At 30.7% G+C, this 25,035-nt stretch overlaps 2 protein-coding genes across 2 annotated transcripts in view; both read right to left on the reverse strand.

The window, feature by feature from the left end:
* Positions 1-5,031: 5,031 nt before the first annotated feature.
* On the reverse strand, positions 5,032-20,112 carry LOC143084974 (receptor-type tyrosine-protein phosphatase S-like). Its single transcript, XM_076261081.1, has 17 exons — positions 20,038-20,112; positions 19,401-19,684; positions 19,027-19,114; positions 17,555-17,622; positions 17,017-17,053; positions 16,544-16,641; positions 14,808-14,939; positions 13,972-14,117; positions 13,108-13,243; positions 12,080-12,229; positions 11,540-11,639; positions 10,740-10,813; positions 10,202-10,327; positions 9,587-9,697; positions 8,820-8,971; positions 8,187-8,322; positions 5,032-5,755 (listed from the first exon to the last, which is right to left on the reverse strand). The coding sequence occupies exons 6-17, from the start codon at positions 16,604-16,606 to the stop codon at positions 5,675-5,677; spliced, it is 1,407 nt and encodes a 468-aa protein (XP_076117196.1). The 5' UTR covers positions 16,607-16,641; positions 17,017-17,053; positions 17,555-17,622; positions 19,027-19,114; positions 19,401-19,684; positions 20,038-20,112; the 3' UTR covers positions 5,032-5,674.
* Positions 20,113-21,091: 979 nt separating this feature from the next.
* Positions 21,092-25,035, reverse strand: part of LOC143045433 (uncharacterized) — a 35,365-nt gene continuing 31,421 nt past the window's right edge. The window contains exons 6-7 of the mRNA XM_076218341.1: positions 22,187-22,327; positions 21,092-21,207 (exon numbers count right to left, since the gene is read on the reverse strand). Of these exons, the coding sequence (XP_076074456.1) occupies positions 21,092-21,207; positions 22,187-22,327 (257 nt within the window). The remainder of the gene's footprint in view (positions 21,208-22,186; positions 22,328-25,035) is intronic.

The raw sequence follows: 25,035 nt of genomic DNA on the forward strand, positions 1-25,035 counted from the left end.
ATATTAATATTTTATATATACTTTTTCCCAAATTATGAGAAAAGATATATTTCTAATATCATAGCTTTTTGACCTAGGTTAATTAAATTCTTAAATTTGACAGAAATACACCAAACAAAATAACAACCTATGATTCAGTAAGATCAATATATTGCAAAGATATTTGTAGAGTTTGATGAAAATCTAAGTTGATTTGAAAAAGTTATGAAAAAAATTAAAGTGTACCATCTCTATTTTGTCAAAACTGCAAATCCTAGCTTTTTTTTACCTAGATTAAATTAATTCTTAAATTTGACAGCAATACAACAAACTTTATAACAACCTGGGATTCAGTAAGAAGAATACATCACCAAGATAGCTATATAGTTTCAATAAAATCCAAGTTGAATTTAAAAAGTTATAAAAAAAATTAAAGTGTACTATCTCTATTTTGTTCGTACTGCAAATTCTAGCTTTTTTTACCTAGATTAATTTAATTCTTAAATTTGACAGCAATACAACAACAAAAAAATGACCTGGGATTTAGTAAGCTTGATATATATGTAAGATAGCTGCATAGTTTGATGAAAATCCAAGTTGATTTGAAAAAGTTATTAAAAAAATTAAAGTGTACTATCTCTATTTTGTCCGAATTGCAAATCCTAGCCTTTTTTTTACCAAAATTACTTTAATTCTTAAATTTTACAGCAATACAACAAAAAACCAAATGAAATGGGATTCAGTAAGCTTGATATATATCTAAGATATCTGCATAGTTTGATGAAAATCCAAGTTGATTTGAAAAAGTTATAAAAAAAATTAAAGATGCCTATCTGAATTTTTATATAATAATTTTTTTTTTACATATTGTAAAATTAAATTCTTTCATTTCACAGCAATAAATCAAACTACCTAATAAGCTTGAATTTTGTAAGATCAATATTTAATTTAGTTAGATGGGCTGATTTACACCAGTCAAAACTAAATTTGAAGGTCAAGACTAGTCGAGACAGGTCGAGACTGGTTGAGACTGAGTCGAGACTAGTCGAGACAGGTCGAGACTAGTCAAGACAGGTCGAGACAGGTCGAGCCTTGGTCAAGACCATTTCAGACTACACAAAGATCATCAAGTACTGAATCAGACTAATTAAGTAAAGTCGAGACCTAGTCGAGTACACTTAAGTACAGTTAAGTACAGTCGAGACAATGTCGAGACTAGTCGAGTAAAATGTGTGCTCGATTTTACTGGTCGAGCACAAAAACTGGTCAATTCAGACTCTGAGGAGTTTGTAGTGTAGTGATTATGGTATGCTGGAGAAGACGACGTTTTGAAAGAATTAACATATTTATTCTATTTCTTAAATCATTATTTTCCTTTTTTTAAATTGTAAATAGTGATCCATTCAACTATATATTAAACACAAAATACTAAACGAATGCCTTCATAATTTTTTTTGAAACATAAATTGGATAGAGAAAAAATAAATTGCCTAGAGAAAAGTCATACTGGAATCCTTGATAAAGTTATCCCAAAAATAAAAGGCTAAAACAAATGTGTCGTTTTAAATTCTTAAAAAAAGAGTAAACACTAAACAGAACTTATATTGAAACTTGTCAAAAGAAAGGAACTCCTATCCTATTAATGACTGTATTCGTTTGACTATTAATTTTTCAGGTTAAAACCTCTAGATTTGAAGAAATATTTAGTGTTTAAAGGTACCTTTTAAAACTCTAAACTGCATAATGACTTAATTGCAGGATAAACGTGTGTGTTACGCTTCATAAGTTTAATTCACAAGCAAAAATGTAGAGTGAGGACCACTTTATTATGACTTTTGTAATATCAATAACAACGAATTACTTTTAAATACGTTGTGTAAATGTTTTGCTTGAATACTACAAATATGTACGATTTTGATATGGGTATCTTGATACAGCATTTAAATTTGACTCCTTCCAGTGGACATGTATAATTTAGATCGATTATATTGAACGAATATAAATGATCAATTTTATGCTACCAGACTCTATCGAATTAAGTTATTATAACAACCAGCAAACATAGCTATGTGGCGTGGTTAAGAATGGATAAGAGTCAAGGCGTTGTCATTTTATTTTCGACTTTTGTGAGTTTGGATGCCACTCTGGTATTTTTTCGCCATTCTTTTTAAAGATTTGATTCAAATATTTTAAAATTTTATTAACTTGGGAATGTAGAACCGATGATAAAACACGTTACAAAGTCATGCGTTTGCGAGAGACAAGGAGAGAATTAATGAAGAGGATATAAATACAAACACAGATCAGCGTTAACTACAAAAAAATATATAATAATCATATTTTGTTTTTATACAAAGTTTTATAGAATGCCACATGAGCAACAGATAGGTAGAAACTTAAGCCTCAATAGAAACAAAAGGTGTTCAAATTATTATTCCTCAGAAAAAGTGTTAATATAACTATTTTAATTATTTATTTTTGATTCAAGATACTTAGTCATGTTATTGGAGCCTTGTTACAAAAATATACTAATCTGAATATCATCTGGCATGGAACAAATTTAATCACTGTTGTTTATAATGTTTTAAAAAGACATCTATTTGAAAATTGTCCTACACAATAAGATTTAAAAGCTAAGCTCTCTTTTATCTAGGATAGGTTCAAATTTTTACGGAAGTGTGGAAGGTGGGGTTGTCTAATAACCATAGGAAATAACAAAACTTTGTAAAATAATGTATTTTTTTTTCAATATCTCCTCTGAACATTAACCTTAATTGATATTGTCCTTATCCCTTTCTGATATGTATTCGAGCATTGTGACGCATAATATAGAAGATGAAACTCTGAAATACTTTCAAAAACATCTGAGGTGGATATCTAAATTAAATTGTTTAGAAAACATGTAGTATCTGCAATTGTAATGTCATGAGATGGTGTATGCGTTGCTTGCCATTTGTTTTGTTCTCGGGAGTATCATTCGGGACATCTAACATCTGTGTTTATCGACCCTCATTCAGTGGCGATTAATTGTTTACAATTGAAAAATGTTTCATTTAAAACATCAAAAATACAGAGATGTGGCATGATTGCCAATGAGGCAATTTTCCAAAACATTCAGTTAAAAGTTAAAACACAAAAATACTGAACTCCGAGGAAAATTCAAAAAGGAAAGTCTAAAACCAAAAGGCAAAATCAAAAGTCCAAACACATCAAACGAATGGATAACAAGTGTCATATTCCTGACTTGGTACAGGCATTTTCTAATGTAGAAAATGGTGGATTGAACCTGGTTTTATAGCTAGCTAAACTTCTCACTTGTATGAAAGTGGTTTTTATGTATGAGAGCTAGTTCAAAACAAATTACAAAAAAACACATGAAGCTCAAGACTAAAATATCAATCAGTACAAACATCACATGTATTTAGTGTTAATACGTTATCAACAATTGGAGAAAAACATGATCGTGTGAGCAAACAAAAAAAAATCGAAACAAAAACTCTGCAGTTGAGATAAGACAAAATGAAACAGAGTCTTCTTAAAGTCGGCCCCACAGAAAAAATAAAAAGTGATTCCACCTTTTATATTACAACGTTGTACATCACGTTCTACAATTACACATTGTTCGTTTAAATCACAATGCTGCCTTCAACCGTGGCATGTGCATATAATAAATCTCAAAGTCAGAGTATATATCTCCCTGCTGGTGTACATACGTTTTATAATGTGACACAACCATATTTGTACTTTAAATGCTTTATGAAAATGAATAAAATATTTTTTCCAAACATGTAAAATGTATCATAAGCATGTAATTTCTGCTACGTGGGTGACTCAAGTGTATAAAACGAATAATAACAGTTTTTAGATGATGAAAACGCTAGTAATAAATAAATTTCCCAGTTCATACTATATAATCAAAGCAGATGTAGGTTAACTTTTAGTGTCAAGAGAGCAATCTGTTGATTAAATTATCTAAAGCACATGTTTATAGGGCATGCTTAGTCTTCAACAATATACAGATGCAAAAATATTTATTAGATATGACACATGCCAACCACTTAAAAAGTTATTGACTCGGGACAAACTAATTAAAGACATATCTATACCGTTTTTTCAAAAGTATTCAATATAGAAAAAACAGATTTCAAATACAAAATTTCAGTGGCTTTAAAATCTTATCGGTAAGATTAACTAGTAACATTGTATATGGTGTGCTAGTGACTTTATACGATATATCGGGTCAGTAAATCTAATTTGAGTGAGTGCAAAGCTCGCATCGCCACATATTATTTACCAACCAATATATATCGTATTAAGTCAATAGAACACTGTGTAACAAATTAATCTTACCGACTTTCTTAACATGTGGTATTTAGACTTATGGCCAAAAAAGTGATCAAGTCTTCAACATTTAGAACCTGCAACTTGTAAGCTTTCAATGTGTTTTATGACTTCATACTTATCGTTCATCATCAATGTATTGGTCTAATAAAATCTGTTGTATGTATAAAGGAATGTAATACCACTGCTAACTGTGTATCGGAATTATATATCTGCTTTGTGAATAAGACGTGATAATAGGTTCAAAGTAAAACCCAAATAGAGGAGGACACTAAGAAAAACAATCTATTTTAAGACTTCCGTTGTGATAAGTATACAGCAATCCTTTATTTGGTCTAAACAATTTGTCGTTTCCTTATTGAAATCCAATAATAGTAGGTCAAAATATCAGCGGTAATTTATTTACAACGCTAGTGTAATCACCAAATGACTTGCTTTTTACATACATTCAAATGCGAGGCAAATATAATTCAGAGCAAATGATTCAATCTGTGATTGTAGCATTTAAATACAGTTTGAACTTTTAGGTCGATAGAACAAATAACAAAACAGTGCACAAACTATATAAATAATAAATCAATCAATATAAAAGATAAGAAACAGAAAAACATAACAAAAGAGGTTGACATTTGAATATGGCATTTGTTTCTGTATAGACAAATGAAAGTAGAATTTTAATACTAAGTATTGAAGACTTAATCACTTGGATAGGCCGCTAGAAAAAAAAACATGTTCATTACTACAATTAAACGTAACAAATGTTTTAATCTAAGAGGAAAAACCAGAATTTTCCTTAATAAACGAAAACAATGTTCAATAAATTATCCAATTCCTTCTCAAGGTGTAATGCGTTTTGGGAGATCATGATTAACTTAGTAAAGTGTCGATATATTGCAGGTAACAGCAAGACAAAACAAGGAAATTTGTGCCCTTCTCTAATATCTCACAACATATATCACCTGCATTGTTGGTTCTTAACAATGAATTTATGTTATGTTCATATCTTATGGACACTCATTTTAAATTAAATGATTTTAATAAAATTTTAATAAAACTTCTTTACATTAACAACAACAAATTTTCTACATTGAGTTAAGTGATTGAAACAGAACGACAAATGATGGACGTTTTGATTCCTGTTTGTTGTTGTAATGTGAAATTATTGAGTATTTTGGATTTTTATAAATGAAAAATGAGTTGATCGTTTGAAACACTACGAATTGCATTTGTTGAAATTGTTGGTAGGGTTTTGCAATAAATGTTTTGAATATGAATGCTATTGTTAAAATTTTTACACAATACTGTGGTGACAATGACATGAAGTATTGACAACTATTTATACTGTTAGAATTGACTAAGTGTTAGCATACAGTGAATCGTTGGGATCTCCTTCCAGTAGCACTCTGACACACTTGTAACAAAATTCGTATTGATCCTAAAATTGACAAAGAAAAGTAAGGGTAAATATAGAACATTATACAAAATGGTGTGTATGTCTCATCTGCAAAATAAATAAATTTTCAAAAGAAGGAAGAATAGCACATTTGAAATATTAGATATTGGGGTTTTCTGGTTTCAAATAAATAAACTCATCATAGATAACAGGACTACATTTTGTATATACGCCAGACGCGCGTTTCGTCTACAAAAGACTCATCAGTGACGCTCGAATCCAAAAAAGTTAAAAAGGCCAAATGAATTACGAAGTTGAAGAGCATTGAGGATCCAAATTCCCAAAATTATTATGCCAAATCCAGCTAAGCTAATCTATGCCTGGAGTAGAAAACGCTTAGTATTTCAAAAAATTCGATATTTTGTAAACAGTTAATTAATAAATATAACCATATCAATGATAATTCATGTCAGCAAAAATGCACTGACTACTGGGATGGTGCTACCTTCGGGGAAATAAATCTCCACCAGCAGTGGCATCAACCCAGTGGTTGTCAAGGATTTAATAATTTAAAAGGAGTTATTATTTAATCCTTCAAAACGTTGAAAATAACAAACTTTACAGGTTGGTAACAACCGGGTTTTAAAGACTGAATAAATGTAGATATATATATATATACATGTGCTGCTATTTATAGGCACTTATATATATATCACCATCCTTCATGGCGATCCGATGGATCTGTTGTCACTGACTCAGACGTACTTATAAATATAATTATTTTCTGTGACTGTATATTGCATTCATTTGTAGGATCCTTTACTATAGATAATTTAGCTGATCTGTAACAATAACATCTTCATGCCTTATATAGCATGTACTGTAGTACGCCGCTAGATTAAAACTGACGAGGAAAGGTAACACACGGCCATCGAAAGCTCTTTTTTTGAGAGCCCAGGTGGTTGTGTGGTCTAGCGGGACGGCTGCAGTGCAGGCGATTTGGTGTCACGATATCACAGTAGCAAGGGTTCGAATCCCGGCGAGGGAAGAACCAAAAATTTGCGAAAGCAAATTTACAGATCTAACATTGTTGGGTTGATGTTTAGACGAGTTGTATATACATTATGTACACAGCCATGTATCACCATCCTTCATGGCGATCCGATGGATACATCTGTTGTAGAGTTGTCACTGACTCAGACGTACTTATAAACATAATTATTTTCTGTGACTGTATATTGCATTCATTTGTAGGATCCTTTACTATAGAAAATTTAGCTGATCTGTAACAATAACATCTTCATGCCTTATATATCATGTACTGTAGTACGCCGCTAGATTAAAACTGACGAGGAAAGGTAACACACGGCCATCGAAAGCTCTTTTTTGAGAGCCCAGGTGGTCGTGTGGTCTAGCGGGACGGCTGCAGTGCAGGCGATTTGGTGTCACGATATCACAGTAGCATGGGTTCGAATCCCGGCGAGGGAAGAACCAAAAATTTGCGAAAGCAAATTTACAGATCTAACATTGTTGGGTTGATGTTTAGACGAGTTATATATATATATACATGCATACATATTTTATGTGGCAATATGTTTAATTTAATGGAATGCAGTAACTGTTGTAGCATATATTTTATCTATTGGATGTAATCACTAATTATAACTGAGAATATAATCACTTAATGTTTATGCAATATTTCATTAAATGGAAGAATTACAATGTATTTCACAGAAAATCTTGCACAAGGAAAATATGTATACTAGTTCATTATATTTTAAAGAAAATTGCCATTTCCGTCAATCTTTGTTATAATCCAGAATGTCTTAAAACATCAATCATAGAGCACGGGGAATAATTCATATAAAGGAAGAGAACAAATAACAATACTAAAGACAAATAACAATACGAAGGACACATTTGAGTCAGTGGTTGATTGCTTATTTGGATAAATTTTTACTTTGATAAAGTAAGACTTACATATGGCACAATTTCGTAAATGTTATAAATTATAATGGGCAATTTTCATCTGAAGATGATGATTTTTTTTTTACAGTCATGAAATGTTATGTTGTACATGTTGTAGGAAGAGTCCATTAATTAATTGTATGTACTTGCTTAAACCATACGGTAAATTTGCAGTAATTTGGATTCTTGAAATCATTAATAAGTGATTTGATTCATTGTTGCTGGTTTTTTTTCATTGAAAGGGGGTAACTTGCATTCAGATTTACAACTATACGCAAATCTAACCTTCAGTATATATATATATATCTCCTTCGTAAATGTATGTTATTATTATGTCCAAGGTACAATAAAAAGCTATCAACAATTCTATGCAAAACTGTCTGATATCTCTTATTAGCATATTTTGTTGTCAAATGATGGGACAATGCCAATGTTTAATAATGTTATATCTAATGATTGAAAAATATAACATAGACTTAGTAATTTCCCGTCAAAACACACTTACAAATTCCACAAGGATTTCTGGTCTCCTCGTTTGCAGTTCTCTTACTACTTGGAAAATATCAATTTCCTCATCAATCTGCATTTTTTTCAAAATTAATTTCAATGCCACAAATAATCCGCTCTTACTACAACCATCACTGAAATATTGAGAATCGATTGCAAAATCAGTTATTATTTTGATTAATAAAAAAAGAAGTAACACGTTTTATCGTTTGGTGATAACCCTTTGTTATTACAAGAGTGACGATTAACACTATCAAATATTCCCATGCTTATATCCTGCTCTTCGGCAGCTGTCGACACTTGTAGAACAGGGACGCTTAGTACACGATGATTTACGTTAAGATTCGTGTTGAACTGTCGTTATCATGATTTCTACATATTATAGTAGTGCTGTATGTTTTATGCTTTACTGTTACCGTTTTTCCCTTGTGATAAACCCTTGGTATATGATGCCACTTTTTGATATTGACAATTTGACACGATAGTTTTTATTATTAGATTTTCAGACTAAAATGAATTAAAGAAATTTGAACGGTTTTCGAAAAGTAAGACTAGTACGTAGTCATGTGATAAAGTTCCATATCTAAATGTAAACCTTCTTTATTAATCTACACGTTTTTGATGGACATACCTACACACTACAGTGATAGGACCTTTGTGTGTTTCCCAGCAGGTTTGTACACGCTGCAGAAGATCTAAAATATATTCTGGTGAAGGTGGTGCATTACTGATTGTCCAATCCGTAGCAGTGAACACATTGATTGAGATTTGTTCTTTATTTTTCTGTAAAGGAATATAAAACTAAAAAATGTTTTGTAGATTTACTCCAAGAGGATTTTAAATTGAATTGGTTAAACATTTTTGGGAGAAATTTTAAACTAAAGCGATATTATTTAACTGATCTGAAAAATTGATTTGTTCAAAATTACTTAGTCTAGTTTAATTCAAGTTATGCATGTCTGAGACACGAACAGCATTATATTTAGAAATCGCGTGTTTGCACTCAATAACAAATTAAATAAAACACATTATATACATATTCAAGCGTGTGAATGTGAAGGAGGCGTGTTTATATTAATACGTTAATATAAGGATGAGTTCCTTGTTCATGAAATATGTCGCGAGTATTGAATTTGTTGCCGACGAATATAAATTATTTTTTTCTTTTCAACATCGGCTGAAGACCAAATATCGGTTTAGTATGTCGTAAGATATTCATATTCATTAAGTTTAACAATATTTTTTCTCGTTCTTTACGACAAATGAAACTCAAAAGGTATAAACATTGAGCTTGTGAGAAGTCAAGAAATGTGTTACGTTTGCCAAATTCTGTACAAATTCAAAATGGTGTAATTTACTGAATTGAGTAATTGTATAAACTTGTAGGATTGTATTTACTGTATGATGTAAAGTTAGCTGAAGCTCTTCTGGTGCATTTTCAGTTTCTTTTACAATACTGAAATCATCGAACTGAAGCATCTCTTTCTTGTCTAACCATAATGGAGAACCCTGGAAAGAAATAAAATGTAGCCGTAAATTCTAAAAAAAACAGGATACAAGCTTCTTTAGCACTGTGCAACAACTTTTTGTTTAGATATTCTGTGTCAGAGGAGCAATTCAATATCATTATAACGTTGTTGTTTTTATACAAATTACATGTATATCCCATTGAAACATATTTGCGACAATTTGTATTCACTTCCTATTCTTACTCTCGAAAGTTTCGGAAATCTTCGCTTTCAAAATGTATTTTCTAAATGTTTTTTTTCTTTATGAATATTTATAATTATATTATTAAAACCTCTCATAAGGAGAAGCAGGTCCAAAGTCAACACTTAAATATCGAAATAGTATGTCGATACCAGTTGTGATACCAGTGAATTGCTTAATTTCTTTTTCTTAGAAAGCAAGTCAACATTACAATGATGACATCAGCTAGACAAAGAGGTTTTTCGTAAGATCACTATTACTAGATACTCAATGATATCCGAAGTAACAAAACATTAATCTTACCTTATTTTCGGGATCTAACAAAACAATTATTCTGGAACTGTGATCATACATCATTATCCAAAAATCAATTACAGTTTCAACAAGTGGGCACTGTGTTACGAACATTTTACTATCAGCTGCATAGCCCTATAATAAAATAATTCAAATATATCATGTATATATCAAGATAAAAGGCTGAAATAAGATTTGAAGTCACAATAATTTTATTTGAATTTGTGATGATGAATAGTCTCTAACATTTATCAAGATTATGACCTATAGTAACTCATACTTTTACGGGAATCTATTTTAATTGTGTGTATTGTTTTTGCAAATACCTAACTAAATGGAATTTCATTTAAAGATACAATTGAATAGTCTTTGATCTCCTTATGTTTTTTGCAGATGATAATTTCTAAACCGCCAACCTATTAATCAAGTTTTATTTTAGTTTTCTGTACTTAATACTTCCGCGCGATGATCGGGTACTCGATTGGACGTTGAGATCCTCACTTATAATGTAGTAATGGAGAAGATTTTTTAAATAAATTAAACTCACTGGAATTATCACGGCGTTGATGTAGTCACTTCCGCTTTTACTATAAGACATTAAGTAAGGCCTGTAATTGTCATCTGCAACATATCATTAAAAAAAAAACTATACTATATTCTAGTGCATGTAATAACAACATTGCATCCAATAGCTATAGGATCCAACGACAATTAAAGAGTTAATTTTGTATATTTTGCAAAGTTTTTTTTTTTTTTTGATGTATTGCATAATACAAAAGTTTAATCTTAATCGTTGACACCATATATTTCAACGTAATTTTGTACATTCAGTTACATAAACCATGTAGTGGATATTTCCGTTCGTTGAATCCTATTTGAAAATTTGGTTTGTAGCTGCAAAATATTGTCATAGATATCTTTAATACATGTTTCTTTATTCTATTATTATCAATGATTGTGTATAACTGATCATTTCATTATAACTACTGGTTGTCTACATATGTTTAAAATAAAAATAAATGTCATTCTCGTTGCTTGTTTTGGTTTCTGTTTTTTAATCTATATATTACCAAAATATAATTTGTTGTATTCGTATACTTTAATTTAGTAGGGAAACTCATTAATATTTAGACGTTTTTATAGAAAGAAATTTACTTACTGCATGTACTGAGTCCTATAGTATGCAAACATAACTGCATTCTTCTAGATAAAATATTGTTGATAACATTGTTTTTATATGACTTTTACCTAAACAATATGTTCATCGTTATTAATATTGCTTTCAATTAACGATAACACACTCGTTTGGTAACAATCAGAAAATGTATTAGTACTAAAACTATTTACGTGCAAGAACAGCAGTCGAAGAATTCTTTGTTTTGTTTTCTTTAGAATTTGCAGCAGTAAAACTTTTCGCAGAATATGATGGTCTCAGCGTCTGCAATCTCTAAAATGTAAAAATGAGAAAATGAAATAATAAGAAGCATATATGCGATATATAGTCATATAACTCTCTTATCAAACAAAAGTATATACATGAATTTCATAACAATAGTAAGTTTTCATTCAAACAATAATGTATTGCATATTTTGTGTCTTCCAGTTTAACACAAGTACAGTCAAACTAGTCGCATCTTAGTATGTACAATTAAACTGCAAAGTAACATAAGAATAAACGATGTGTCAATACTTAAATATTATCCGACATCTTCTACAAATAGCCACACAATGCGTTAAAGATACGTTAATGTTACATGTAAGACAACTTTTGCATGTGTTATTTTTTATTTTTTATTTTTTTTTAATTTATAAAAAAATGTTTTGGGGACGCTTAAGATGTAAGCATGCTGGTTGTTTAGAATACGTCGTGATAACAATATATGTTACCTGAAACTCTTCACTGTAAATTGTTTGATTTTTTGGTAAAGTTTTATCATCTTGCTTTAGAAGTTGTCCACAGAAATCATTCTTTTGAATGGACGTATCTGGAACAGTAAATAACTCAAGCAGTGCTTCAAACACGATCTCATATTGTTCCTGCAAATTTAACATGACAATATTAAAGGATGAATCATATTAGAAATACGGAATTCAAATCTTGTCTACACGCTTAAGTTATCATTATCAACAATCTTTTTTTTACAATTTAAAAAGCTGACGCAAAAACATAAAAAAATATGGAGGGAATGACAACATGTTTAACTCCGCAACATGTTTTCATGTGACTGTCATGAGTCAAGAGCAATTATGTCATTGGTTGCCATTGGTTCATTATCGTCATATTTGTTTTTCGAATACCTTTTGTTATAAACTTAGTCGTTAGTTTTATTAACTAAGCGGTTGAGTTTTTCTCATTGATGAACATCGTACGGTTGCCTATCATTTCTTATATTTACATCATTTTCACTTTGGTAGATAGTTGTCTCATTGGCAATCATACCATATCTCCTCTTTTGTATAATTAACAAACTATTGAACTGTTAGTGATAAAACTTGCTTCTGTGATGAATCTTTTTTTACTCTTTCAAAGATTGCTTTATCAGCAGTACGTAGATGCAAACCTGCCTATTATCTAACCATGTTTATAGATATAAAAAAGGTCATGTTATACAAGTGTTTACTGCACTGAAATCGATAATATATTGTTGAACAAGATATCATCAGATATTTTACAATAATTAATGGTGGAATATTGTCAATTTACCTCTGAAGAGGGAATGTTTAACATACTTTATACAAACATAGTCAAACCAAGGTTTATTATCACAGACGTGCAAGTCCTTCATCTTGCAACAAACCACTAAGGGTCTAAGGAATAAAATGTGTACGTCGCACGAATCTATACCATTTTCAAATTGTGTTCTCAAATGCCATGACTTTTATTTAATATTTGTATTGTCAAAAATCATACATACATGTGTTTGAATCATATTCATGCGGTCTTTTCTCATCATTTGCACATATTCCATAATATCAATGAAACCAACATTCCTGCTGTTTTCATAAAGAGCATCCACAGCTATGAATGTGCCTGTCCTACCAACTCCAGCGCTAAAAAAACATGATACATATAAAAGCGGGACGAAAGATACCGAAGGGACAGTCAAACTCATAAATCAGAATTCTATCATACAACTGAAGAGAGGGATACATTTTAAGGCCCTAAAATTGCACAATGGAAACCTTCTAAAATTCTCTTTATTATTTGATAAATTAACAGATTAGTTTACTCTGAATGCTGGAGTGCAATATGTCACTTTTGAAGGCAATATTTATTAATTCGACATCAATTTATCGATAGTAGAATTCTGTTAAATGACTTACACGACAAATTACGATATCACATAAAACTTCGGAAGCCGCAAGCACTTCAAAGGAATAATGAGAAATTGACAAATATTAAGTTGAGCTTATCACGTTTGTCATAGATTTAGTTATAAGTCGGTCATTTGCGCCAATATCTAGTAAAATAGTAAGATTTGAACCCGACCTCCTACTTTAGTAGTGTCGTTAAATGGGATATATGATATGAAAACACTGATTGCAACGTCGTTTTTAAGGGAATAATCATACGCACTTTCTCCGTATGCGTACTTTACGAAATGGTTGTCTTTTAGTCGGAAAAAAATCCTGCAAACACATATACATGTATATCTGAATTAAGATATGAGATGTACTATAATTCATGACTATAATGACTGAAAAATATATCCACTCAAACGAAAATCAGATGTTGGGATAACTCTCATACTTTGGTATTATATCGTATATGTTTCTACCTGCAGTGGACAACCATTGGACCATTCGTATCACATGTAACGCTTTTCACTTTCCTGTAAAATGTGACCAGTTTAACGCTATCTGGAACACCATGATCTGGCCATTCAGTGAAATGAAATTGATGAACTTCCCTTTCTTGCTTGTTCTACAATTATAAGGAGTTAGAACATTAAATTTGAGCTTAGTATATTTTTTGTTCTTCAATACCGTGTATATATTTTTAAGCAGTAAACACTACATTATTGTTTATTAGCATATACAGAAATAGGAAAATACTCGTTTTTTGATACATGTATGGATACCTTCTCTTTCTGAATATTTCTAATTCAGGTGTGTTCTCTTCGTTTGTATTTCATAAACCGTAATGCATACAAATCCGGGAATCTGTTTATGTGAAAAGTAAAATCACAAAAATACTGAACTTAGAGGAAGATCAATTGGGAAAGTCCATAATCACATGGCAAAATCAAATAACAAAACGCATCAAAAAACGAATGGACAAAAACTGTCATATTCCTGACTTGGTACAGGCATTTTCAAATGTAGTAAATGGTGGATTAAACCTGGTTCTATAGCGCTAACCCTCTCACTTTAATGACAGTCTCATTCCGATATTTTTACATTGAGTTATTTGTGATATACGCTGAGTTTAAGGTGAGATTAAATTGAAAGTTTGCTTGTTTTCGAAACTCTTTTAAATCAGTAACATTTACTGACATAATGTTGCTGTCAAAGTGAAGCTACGTCTTGACCTCAAATGAATATCAATGTAAAACTTATTGCATGAACTTTACCAACGTTTTTATGTTAATTGAAATTATTGAATTAAAATTACCGTTTTATTGTAAACAACAAATATTCTGTACACAAAAACTGTATGATACTTCTCCTTGGTCATTGTAAGTCTAAAGTTGTCTACAATGGTTGCTTTATCGACAGATTCAGGCCAGTATTGCTCACATTTTTTCTGAAATACAAAAGTTCAAAAAGACATGTGACATGAAGATAATATTTACATATACAATTAAGATTTTTGACTAATGCTATGATATGCACTGTACACCGATGCATTAAAACTTAAATAAATCAGAGACTAGATACTTATGTTTTATTTTCACACACCTATTAACCCTTGCATTAGTCAGTTTTAAAAAGAATTGTTATTCAATTTGTAAGAAAAACATACTCAAACAAAGAAGACTCTGCACTGTACGATCGGTCGTCTTAATTTATATATTAAATTATTTCTTGATGATCTTCTTAATTAGGCAATTTCGTTTTTATCGGTGTAATGTCTTTATGAAACACAAGTTTACCACTGGTATAATTTTTGTTGTCAATAAAGAAGATACTTACAAACAAGAAATACCACAAGTAAAGCATCCTGTCATGCTGAACCCGATTTTTAAACGTGCTAATTCACAATGTAACAGTCCACATGAAACTTATCACTTTACTCGGACACATGATTCCGACTCCGAATTGACCAGTTTTGCATTCTACTCATTAATGGCATGTGCTTAGCGGAAAACAAACATAGCAATTCTCTTTTTATATGCCTCGGCCGGGGTTCAAACCCCCAACCAACTGCACTGGAGTTGAACACACTACTACGAGACAATAAAACTGGTAGGACATTTAGGATCTGTTCATACTAAATTCAGAATTTTCATTCAGTTGATATTTACATTTTATACGTTAACACATTCTGAATTATATAAAGTGCTACTGAACATTGATTTACTGCAAGCGCTATGTGTCAACAATACTTAATTTACCATAGTCTATTAGTCTTAGAACCGACTGAAAGACTGACAATGACATGTGCATCGATGTCTATGAATCTGTCTGTCCTGTCAATACAAGCACAAAAACCGACACGCCTCGCCTTGTATAATTGAATGTCATGAATATATCATACAGGTGGATGGAGGGATGATAAGAGCCATGGTCTTTATTCCCTGCGCCAAAATCACCGTGGTTAGTTGCTGCGTAATTATCGCATCAATACAATTAAACGAGGGCATGCATTCTCAGCGACGTCACAATAACTGCGGAGAAGTTATCAGCGACGTCACTATGTGAGGGGAGACGTTATTTCTATTGCTTGCATCAAGCGTAAAACTGTCTAAGGGAAGGAAAATCGATCAGTCATAGAACGATTATTTATACTAATTAGCCCCCACAAATTGGACATTTATGACTACTGAGGAAACCGTTTACATTGAGCTGCGTATGTGATTAATAATTACGTTAATAGATATAATCTGGACACTTTGGTACAAAAGGTCACATATGATGTTACTATGAATTAAGACAACAGAAGTATCCTAAAAAAATTAGGAAGGTAACAAACGTCCATGTTTACTAAGGGGTTGAAACCAACGCCATTATATACTGCGATCGGTTGCATCAGCATTAGATTAGGCTCCTACTTTGAATGTATATTTTTTTTCATTCAACTATCTGAGAACCTCAATACACATTGATGACTTTTAACTCAAAACATCTTATGCATGGGGCTTAAAATATAATGTGACTGAAATTAGTAATATTAATAGAAGAGCATACCCTTCTCCCCTCTTCTAGTTGCGTTACCATCACTATTTTGCAAACATTTTCCTGCCATATCATATGCCAGAAATCTCTGATGGTATTCGTTTTTGGACCTACGAACAAAACAAAAAGCGTTAAAGGAATTAAACAAAAGTAGAAAATGCATAGTATATCATTTGTTCAGTTTGAACCTGAATAATGCTACCGAACCCCTATCCGACATAAATATATAAGTCATAATGATAGAAGCTTCAATTTAAACTATATTCTATAGCATTTGCTACTAAGCAAAGAAAATATTTTATGAACCAACTAAAATTTGATAATGCCCTATTGGCTGTAAAAGGCACTTTTTTAATTTTAGTCAAAAACCGGCCAGTTTAACATGTTTTAAACAGACATTAAATATAAAAAAAATATTGACTTAAATTGAATGCAAATCTACCTTTTCTATTATAAAACTATTAATATAAACATGATAAACGAACCTTGTGTTGCTATGTATGCCTTTTCTTTGTTATAGCTCTGAAATCAAAAAGGCTGGATATTGTTAGAAGCAGAATGACAATAAAAACTTTTTTTTTATTAACTACACTGTCAATACTTTAATATAATTCATTCCACTTTCAGGCATGGTTGTAAATTCAACAATATTAATTAGCTTACCGATATTTAAATCTCATAATCAGTTAAGAAGATCAATTAAGAAAATAAAAAGAGGCAAGCGCATGAACTCCAAAAGGACGGAAATCGATTGCGTCAATAGAATAAGGTGTCTCCTCCAGTACTACCAGCTATGCAATTCTGCACTTAGTAAAAACAAACGATGTCAATGACATGTAATTCTTCAAGTATAATGTAATAATGTACAAATAAAGTATCAGGCGCCCTAATGTTTCAACTAAATGCCTTCATTGCATGAATAGATGTTATGGACTCTGAAATATGTATTATACTTTTATTTTTTTTAATTTATTTGACAATAAAAACGTTATAAAAAAGTTATATAAAGGGAACTTATCTTACATCAATGTAACTAGCGTTTATGTAATCATATTTGGTATCTCTAGTCAGCACAACCCTTGAGTGGTCATCTACAAGAAAAAAATTAAGGTTTTTACAATATTTACGTACACCAAAACGTACATGTAACACTAAATTTTTTTATACACATGACATAATTAAACACTTACATTGGAAATTTTACATTTCGAATAGTCAAATTGTATAGTCAGAACATTCAGGGATAGCTCTATTTATCAATTTATTAGTTTATTTGTGTTTTCATGTATTAATGTATTCATTGTCGCTATTATTCGTTTGTTTCTCTGTCCTATATTTTCTCCCATTTATTTATTGTAGTCCTGTCGTGTAATGTTGTCATTTTAATGTTATAATTAACACTGCCATTAAAGCGGAAGGTTTGACATGCCATAAAACCAGGTTCAACCCACCATATTTTCTTAAAAAATGTCCTGTAACAAGTCAGGCAAATGCCTATTGTTACATTATGGTTCGTTTCTGTATGTTTTACATTTCGGTGTAGTGTCTCTGTTGTGTCGAAGTTCTCTTATATTTGATACGTTTCCTTCCGTTTTAGTTTGTAACCCGGATTTGTTTTTCTCTATCGATTTATGAATTTTGAACAGGGTATACTACTGGTTTTTTTTTGTAATGTGTTTATTGGCAAAGAACTACATGTATATTAACAATAGTAAATAAGTTCAAAGTACATCAGCAAAATCGAGACAAGTACATAAAGTTGATATTTTGAATCCTTCTATAAACATATAATATTATTAATAATAGTTTGAAAAAAAAATAGAAAATCTTAATCTGAGGTAGCATGGATTGGGTAGATATTTTTATTACCTGAAAGTTAACTTATAAAATCATTCTAGTAGTTGGAGCCAGGGGTTCCAGCAGGTGTACGCTCTTTGCAGTGGTTTATTTTATAAAATATTATTTTTTCAATAAACAAAATTTTCTTTAAGCTAATTTTTTAAGGCTATACTATTTACTTGTCCACATTGCATTTTTGTTTTGTATATATAGTATTTAGTTAATAGTATTATAAGATACTACTGTTGCCTTTATTTATGTATTCATCATGATCGTTCAGTAAAATATAAATATATAAAAGATAAAATAATGAAGAAAAATAAGGAGTAGCAAACATATATGTCTTATAAATTGTAAAATGAATATGTTTATTTATAATAGTTAAGAGTAATTATATGCTTGTTTATTTATTTATCTAGGTATTCATTCATTAATTTATTCATTTATCAAAATATCAAAAATTATAAAACTGAATTATATAAAATAAAGTAAAAGTGGAGAACAAAATGAGAAAACATTTTTGTCTTGCAAACTTAGGAACATGAACAGTGAGCTTTTTAAAGACCCACTCTATAGAGATTCTATGTGTGCCTACATTTAAGACTATTGTTCGATACAGATTATAGGTATAAAAATAATGAAGAGACAATACGTACATGGCCATGTTGTAAGAAAGCGATTTTTAATTTTGTTTTCTTCTTTTGAACCTTCAGTATGAGCATGAACAAGTCCCTTAGGTAAGAGCTAAAAAAGTAAAATTTAATCATATTAATACATCCTGTTTATAGATTATTGAATCTATTTATTGTTAAAGTTCGTTGCGATGTCTGTATTTGTAACTGTTCTTGTTTTCTGTGGGAGTATAATTTTCCTTATTTCTTTTATGTTCAACAATGAACAAAGTTTTTCGAATTCTAAATTACACATTAGGAATTTATCTTTACATTGAAAAAATATAATTTCTGAAATTTGATATTCAATAGAAAACAGATCATCTCGAAATGGGTAACCCAGAAAATTGATTCCGTACCTCGTATTCATTCTTGAAACCTTCTTCTTTTCTTTTCTCGTTGATGACTTTTTTTAGGTCAGCTATAGGTATTTTATATAGAGTAATTTCTTGTTCAGAAGGTATATTATTATAAACGTTTCCTTCCTCTTCCTCGTCATACTCTTCTGGATATCCGTCTATTACTTCTATAACACTTGTTTTACTCTCTGTTTTACCAGCAAAGGGAGGCTTTTCCTTCGATGTATCTTGTACACTATCGAAATTAAGACATACGTCATCCGTCGTAAGTGCAATGTTATGATCTTAAAGTAAACAGAAAAAAACATAATTGTTGATAAAGATAAAATATTTTGTGGAGAATGTACTAGTATATATTAAATATGCTCTTTTTAGATAGATGATTAAAATTAATCGCCTTCTCTTTAAACAAAACCACAAGAACGATAAAACACTTCAACAAAGACAAACAAAATAAAAAAAATAAAAAAAAAAAAAAAACATTGTGTCATGTTTATTTTCAAAAAGTAATCTTACAGTTGTCGTGAACCAAATCTAATTTGTCAATTTAAACAAGAACAATATTCAAATGCGAATGATATTATGTTAATATTGTGTTAAATTTAACATATTCAGCTAAATATCAGTATATACTCACTGCAATACGTGTTTTCCTCGCCTCTACTTATTTCGTTTTGATCTCTTATATTCTTTTCTTTTCTTGGTTTAGATCGTCGCCTACAAATAAAATTAATGACACAACAGTAAATGTATGTAAGTATGATACGATTTGATGTGATGCTCATTTTAAGATTTACTTTTTAAGTATTTTGTAAAATATTGATTGTCGTAATTTAGCATTATGTATTGTGTAGTTCTACCTATTTCTATTTAAACATTATTATTTTTATTATTATTATTATTTGTTTGTGTGTGTTTGCACGCTTCTTTTAATCTTTATATATATACTATTATTGCAAAGTTTGAATTAGTTTTTTTAAACAGTTTTTGATTACTAAGTTAGTACCTTCATTTATTACTTTTTGTGTTAACTATTCGATGTACTTTATTATAGACAAAAACAAGTTATTCAAAATTATCTTGATTTCTACAATCTACTTATTACATGCTTATTGTAGTAAAAATTTCTTTATGATTACAGTGCATATACTAGAAATGATTAAGTTGCAAATGTAATCATAAATTACCTTTTGGATTATAGCTCTTCATCTTTTATATAAGCTTTGGATTTCAAATATTTTGGCCACGAGCATCACTGAAGAGACATGTATTGTCGAAATGCGCATCTGGTGCAAGAAAGTTGGTACCGTTAATTTTATTAGTGTTTGTCCTCTCAACGAGATTGATGATCTCGCTTGAGCCGGTACGTTGGAAGTGAGAAATGCAATCGAGTTGAGATGGCCAATGATAATCTGTTTATCGCTAATTTTACCTATGATGACGTTGTTAATTTCATTGACAACGGCAAATGCATTATCTATGGATAATTTTTCATATCACTCTATTGTGCTGAGAAAGAAATTTACCAGTAAGTAAGATTAAAAGAGTAATTACGCCTTTTATCAATTAAGTAAATAATAAAAAAAAAAAACTCGAAATAAATTTTACTTGATCGTCCGGAATGTTCAACAGCAGATGTCTAACTGTAAGCATATAACAACTTCAAATATCTAAACAATTGACAAGATACTTTACCTGTATACAATAATTAGTATTATTACAACAACAACGATAACACCCACAGCCCCTATGCCTCCTCCTATTGATGCACTGGTATTGTTTTCTCTTGTGGTCATCTCTCCATTCACTAAAATTGTATGATTACTGTTTTACATTTATGTAAACCTATATGTTTTATATACAAATGAGTCGATATTATGATATGATTCCCAATGACAATAAAACAGCAACCATAATTTAAATGCAATTGATATAAGCCATAATTTTAGAACACCGTTCGAATTTCAACAACCATATAGTCGGCTATAATAACTGTAATAACTGTAAAAATCAGATGCAATTGGCATATCTCAAACAGTTGGTACAAAAACTAAACATCTGACATCAAAAATAGATCCAAACTACTATTTTCGAAAAATTCTTCATAATTTTAACAACAATTTTAAACGGGTTTTGAGGTAGTTGCAGATACGAAATTTGGACAGAAGCAAGAACGGAAAATACCGACTCATTTCCTAATCCAATCTACCTCCCGCTTTTAAAGGTGTGGATATAATAGTAAAACTCAAATTTAGTACTCTATTGTTGTGTTTGTAAACACCAAAACGGTAAACTGTAAAATTTGTTTTGATGAATTATATGATTATATACATGTGCTTTAAGGTTTTGCATATTATGGTTAATATAAACAGTTTATGAAGTTTGGAAGACAAATAATAAAAGAGTACAACACTAAATAATTAGTTATTAAAAGTTACAACCGTCCAAAATCATCAACTTTTTTGGAAAAAAAGCTAGATTGTTTTAAAATCCATCAATAAAAAGATTCACTTGATAAAACATTAATATTATTATATTGAATAACAATAAAGAACATAATGTGTACGCTGCGCACCATATGGGAAAAGCCTTGCGTTATATCCTGTTTCTCACTCATTACAAATATATGTTCTATATTTTTTTTTAACTTTATTTATATTGTATAGTTATTTTGGATTAAGTTAATGTTAATCTAAATCACTAAACGAATTTCAATATATATATATTTCGAGACCTAGTATATAATGTATAAAACTCAATCAATTGCATTTATCACCTAAGCATACCTAAGGTTTGGCACCGCACTCCTTCGTATCTGCCATCAATACAGCCATATGAGCAATTTCCTTCAAATCTCTCACATGACATGTTGAAGCATGTTGCACATTGTGTTTTGCAATTAAAACCATAAAAACCATTGCCACATTCTAAAACAATTTACAATACAATATTAAAGTAATAAAGATGTCACTATGTCCAAGCTAATATTAAAAATGATGTTGATTGAAATGTTTTTTTTTTCACTAACAATCCTCTTTCCTCCAAGAAAAATCCGTGATTTAGTGATTTTTTGCTTGTGTGTTTCCTAATGACGCAATACTTTCATTTTATGATTACTGGATCATTTCAGAATATACAATGTAGCACTTTTTAAATTACTTTACAAAAATACGACAAAAGCAGTATTTCTATCATCACAAAAGTCGATAGTCTATAATCCATCAGAAAAAACAAGAATGTGTCCAAAGTACATGGATGCCCCACTCGCACTATCCTTTTCCATGTTCCATGGACCGTGAAATTGGGTAATTATCTAATTTGGCATTTAAATTAGAAAGATCATATAAGCAACACGTGTACTAAGTTTCAAGTTGATTGGACTTCAGCTTCATCAAAAACTACCTTGACCAAAAACTTTAACCTGAAACTCCCACTTTCATTTTCTATGTTCAGTGGAACGTGAAATTGGGGTCAAAAGTCTAATTTGGCTTAAAAATTAGAAAGATCATCTCATAAGCAACAAGTGTACTAAGTTTCAAGTTGATTGGACTTCAGCTTCATCAAAAACTACCTTGACCAAAAACTTTAACCTGGACGGACAAACGGAACCACAGACGGACGGACGGACGGACGAACGGAGCCACATACCAGAAAACATAATGCCCCTCTACTTTCGTAGGTCGGGCATAAAAATCATTAGATAGAGAAGGTATAATCCAAAATAGAAACACTGCGTTTTTTTCGTACAATACCAATCCAGACGAGAAAACTCGGAGAGTTGCCAAGCATATAGAATATCTAAAATTCAAATGACAAGGGTGTAGACGTTAAACATATTTTGCGCAATATTTGACTTTTTTTTAAATGACCTTCAAAAATATGTGTTCCTTCTAATTGATGTCATCAGGCAGGTCCTGACGACCGCTTTTTTTCATGACGACAATGCACTAAAAAAAAACCTCACATATCATAATTGAATACGACTAATACTGAAAGGTATGAATAGTAAAGGAATTCGAAAAAAACAGGATGCATACCCCTTTACAGCTGTTATACACTTGAATAATGTATTTTCAATTATGCAGATTCGATAATTTTACGATAATTTAAAATCTATAAAAAGGTCGCACATCAACTCTTTATTAATTGACATGTCAACAATAATTAAAAAGACGGACAAAAGCAACAACGTTGAAATGATAGATATCTAAAGCTAGTCGATTTGAATTTTAAGATCTCGGATCAAATACTACAACATAAAATTCTAGAACACTTCATACTTTGAAGCAACTATTCAGTAAGCAATTACAAAATGAAAATAAAGTTATAGTTCGGAAATTGTACAGAACATTCTTCACGGGTGTCATTCGGTTTATCGAGAGAAATGATCGTGAAAGAATATCTAACGGCGGTCAAGTATTGAGAGACAATCGTGAAAGTTCTGGTAACGGATCGTGAAAGACATTTAATCGAGAAGACATATGAAAGGTCAGTAAATATTCTAATTTATTTGATTACACAGACACATTTACAACAAAATAAAATTGTCTGTCAAAATGGTTCAACATTATGATCATTACGTCAGAATATCCAGTATCAAAAGTACATAGTTATTACAAAACGACAAAAGGCAGATTGCTTCTCGACATTTCAATGACATAAAAAATGTAAACAAACACGATTTTTTCACAAAATTCGACTAGATAAACTACGTTTATCAGAATAAGGGCATTGTATTTGAATTAATTAAACGGTTTTCATAGTTATTTTGTATAAATATAATCTAAAAATTGGTAAATAAAGAACTATTTACACAAAATTGATTTTTTGGATCGTGAAAGATCACGTACCGCATTTTTGAAGATCGTGAATAGGATCGTGAAAGATCTGATGCTACGTAGACGTTCAAATTATTCTTCCATTATATGATAATTGGTATTTGTTATTGGTATTGAGAAAGAATAGATAGGTCAACATCCTCGATAGGTTTAAGCATTTCAAAATATTGATATTTTCAGAAAATGAAAAGAAAAAGAAATAACAACTACGGCAATAAGAAAAGACAATGGGTGACAAAACGCCGAAAAAAACAATCCAGTGAAGGTGAGCCAGTGGAAGAGGTTGAAGATGCAGATAACGTTACAGAAGCAACACACGAATATTGTGAAAATGATATGGAAATGAATGAGATAGTTAAGTTATTACCAATTGTTATCAAAGAAATAGCAAGGTTTGGATTCCTACAGTATCTTTTAATGTTGTTCACTCTAATAGCAAATAAGAAAGTCGACTTTTCAAATATTTGCTTTTTATTGTTTTGTGACATTTTAAGGTTTTGGAGTACACCCACAACAATATTAATGCGGTATCCGTTTAAAGAAACCAAGCAGTTCTGGTACATTGGTAAAGTTCTATTTCATTGACGTTTTCAAAGGTTTATGACTAGATATAAAAACACTGGCCAATCATGTCATACAAGCAAAGGATTTTATGATCCCGACAACGCTCTCATCAATTTTGCCGTTCCCAGCCATATTCATATTGAGACTTTTAACACAGATCTGAATCTACCGCCAGACAGGATTCACCTGACCCTGAATTTGCCTCATTTCATGGATGAAGATTCATTTTAGTT

This window comes from Mytilus galloprovincialis, chromosome 1 (genome assembly GCF_965363235.1).
Source record: "Mytilus galloprovincialis chromosome 1, xbMytGall1.hap1.1, whole genome shotgun sequence".
NCBI lineage: Eukaryota > Metazoa > Mollusca > Bivalvia > Mytilida > Mytilidae > Mytilus > Mytilus galloprovincialis.

What these genes read in the sequence shown, in the direction of transcription:
- LOC143084974 (XM_076261081.1), bottom strand. Translation starts at nt 16,606, where the DNA reads ATGATATGGCAGGAAAATGTTTGCAAAATAGTGATGGTAACGCAACTA. An exon ending in TTGTTGTTTACAATAAAACG is followed by an intron (nt 14,118 to 14,807) that starts GTAATTTTAATT and finishes TTATAATTGTAG; the next exon opens with AACAAGCAAGAAAGGGAAGT. An exon ending in TGAATATGATTCAAACACAT is followed by an intron (nt 12,230 to 13,107) that starts GTATGTATGATT and finishes TTAAATTTGCAG; the next exon opens with GAACAATATGAGATCGTGTT.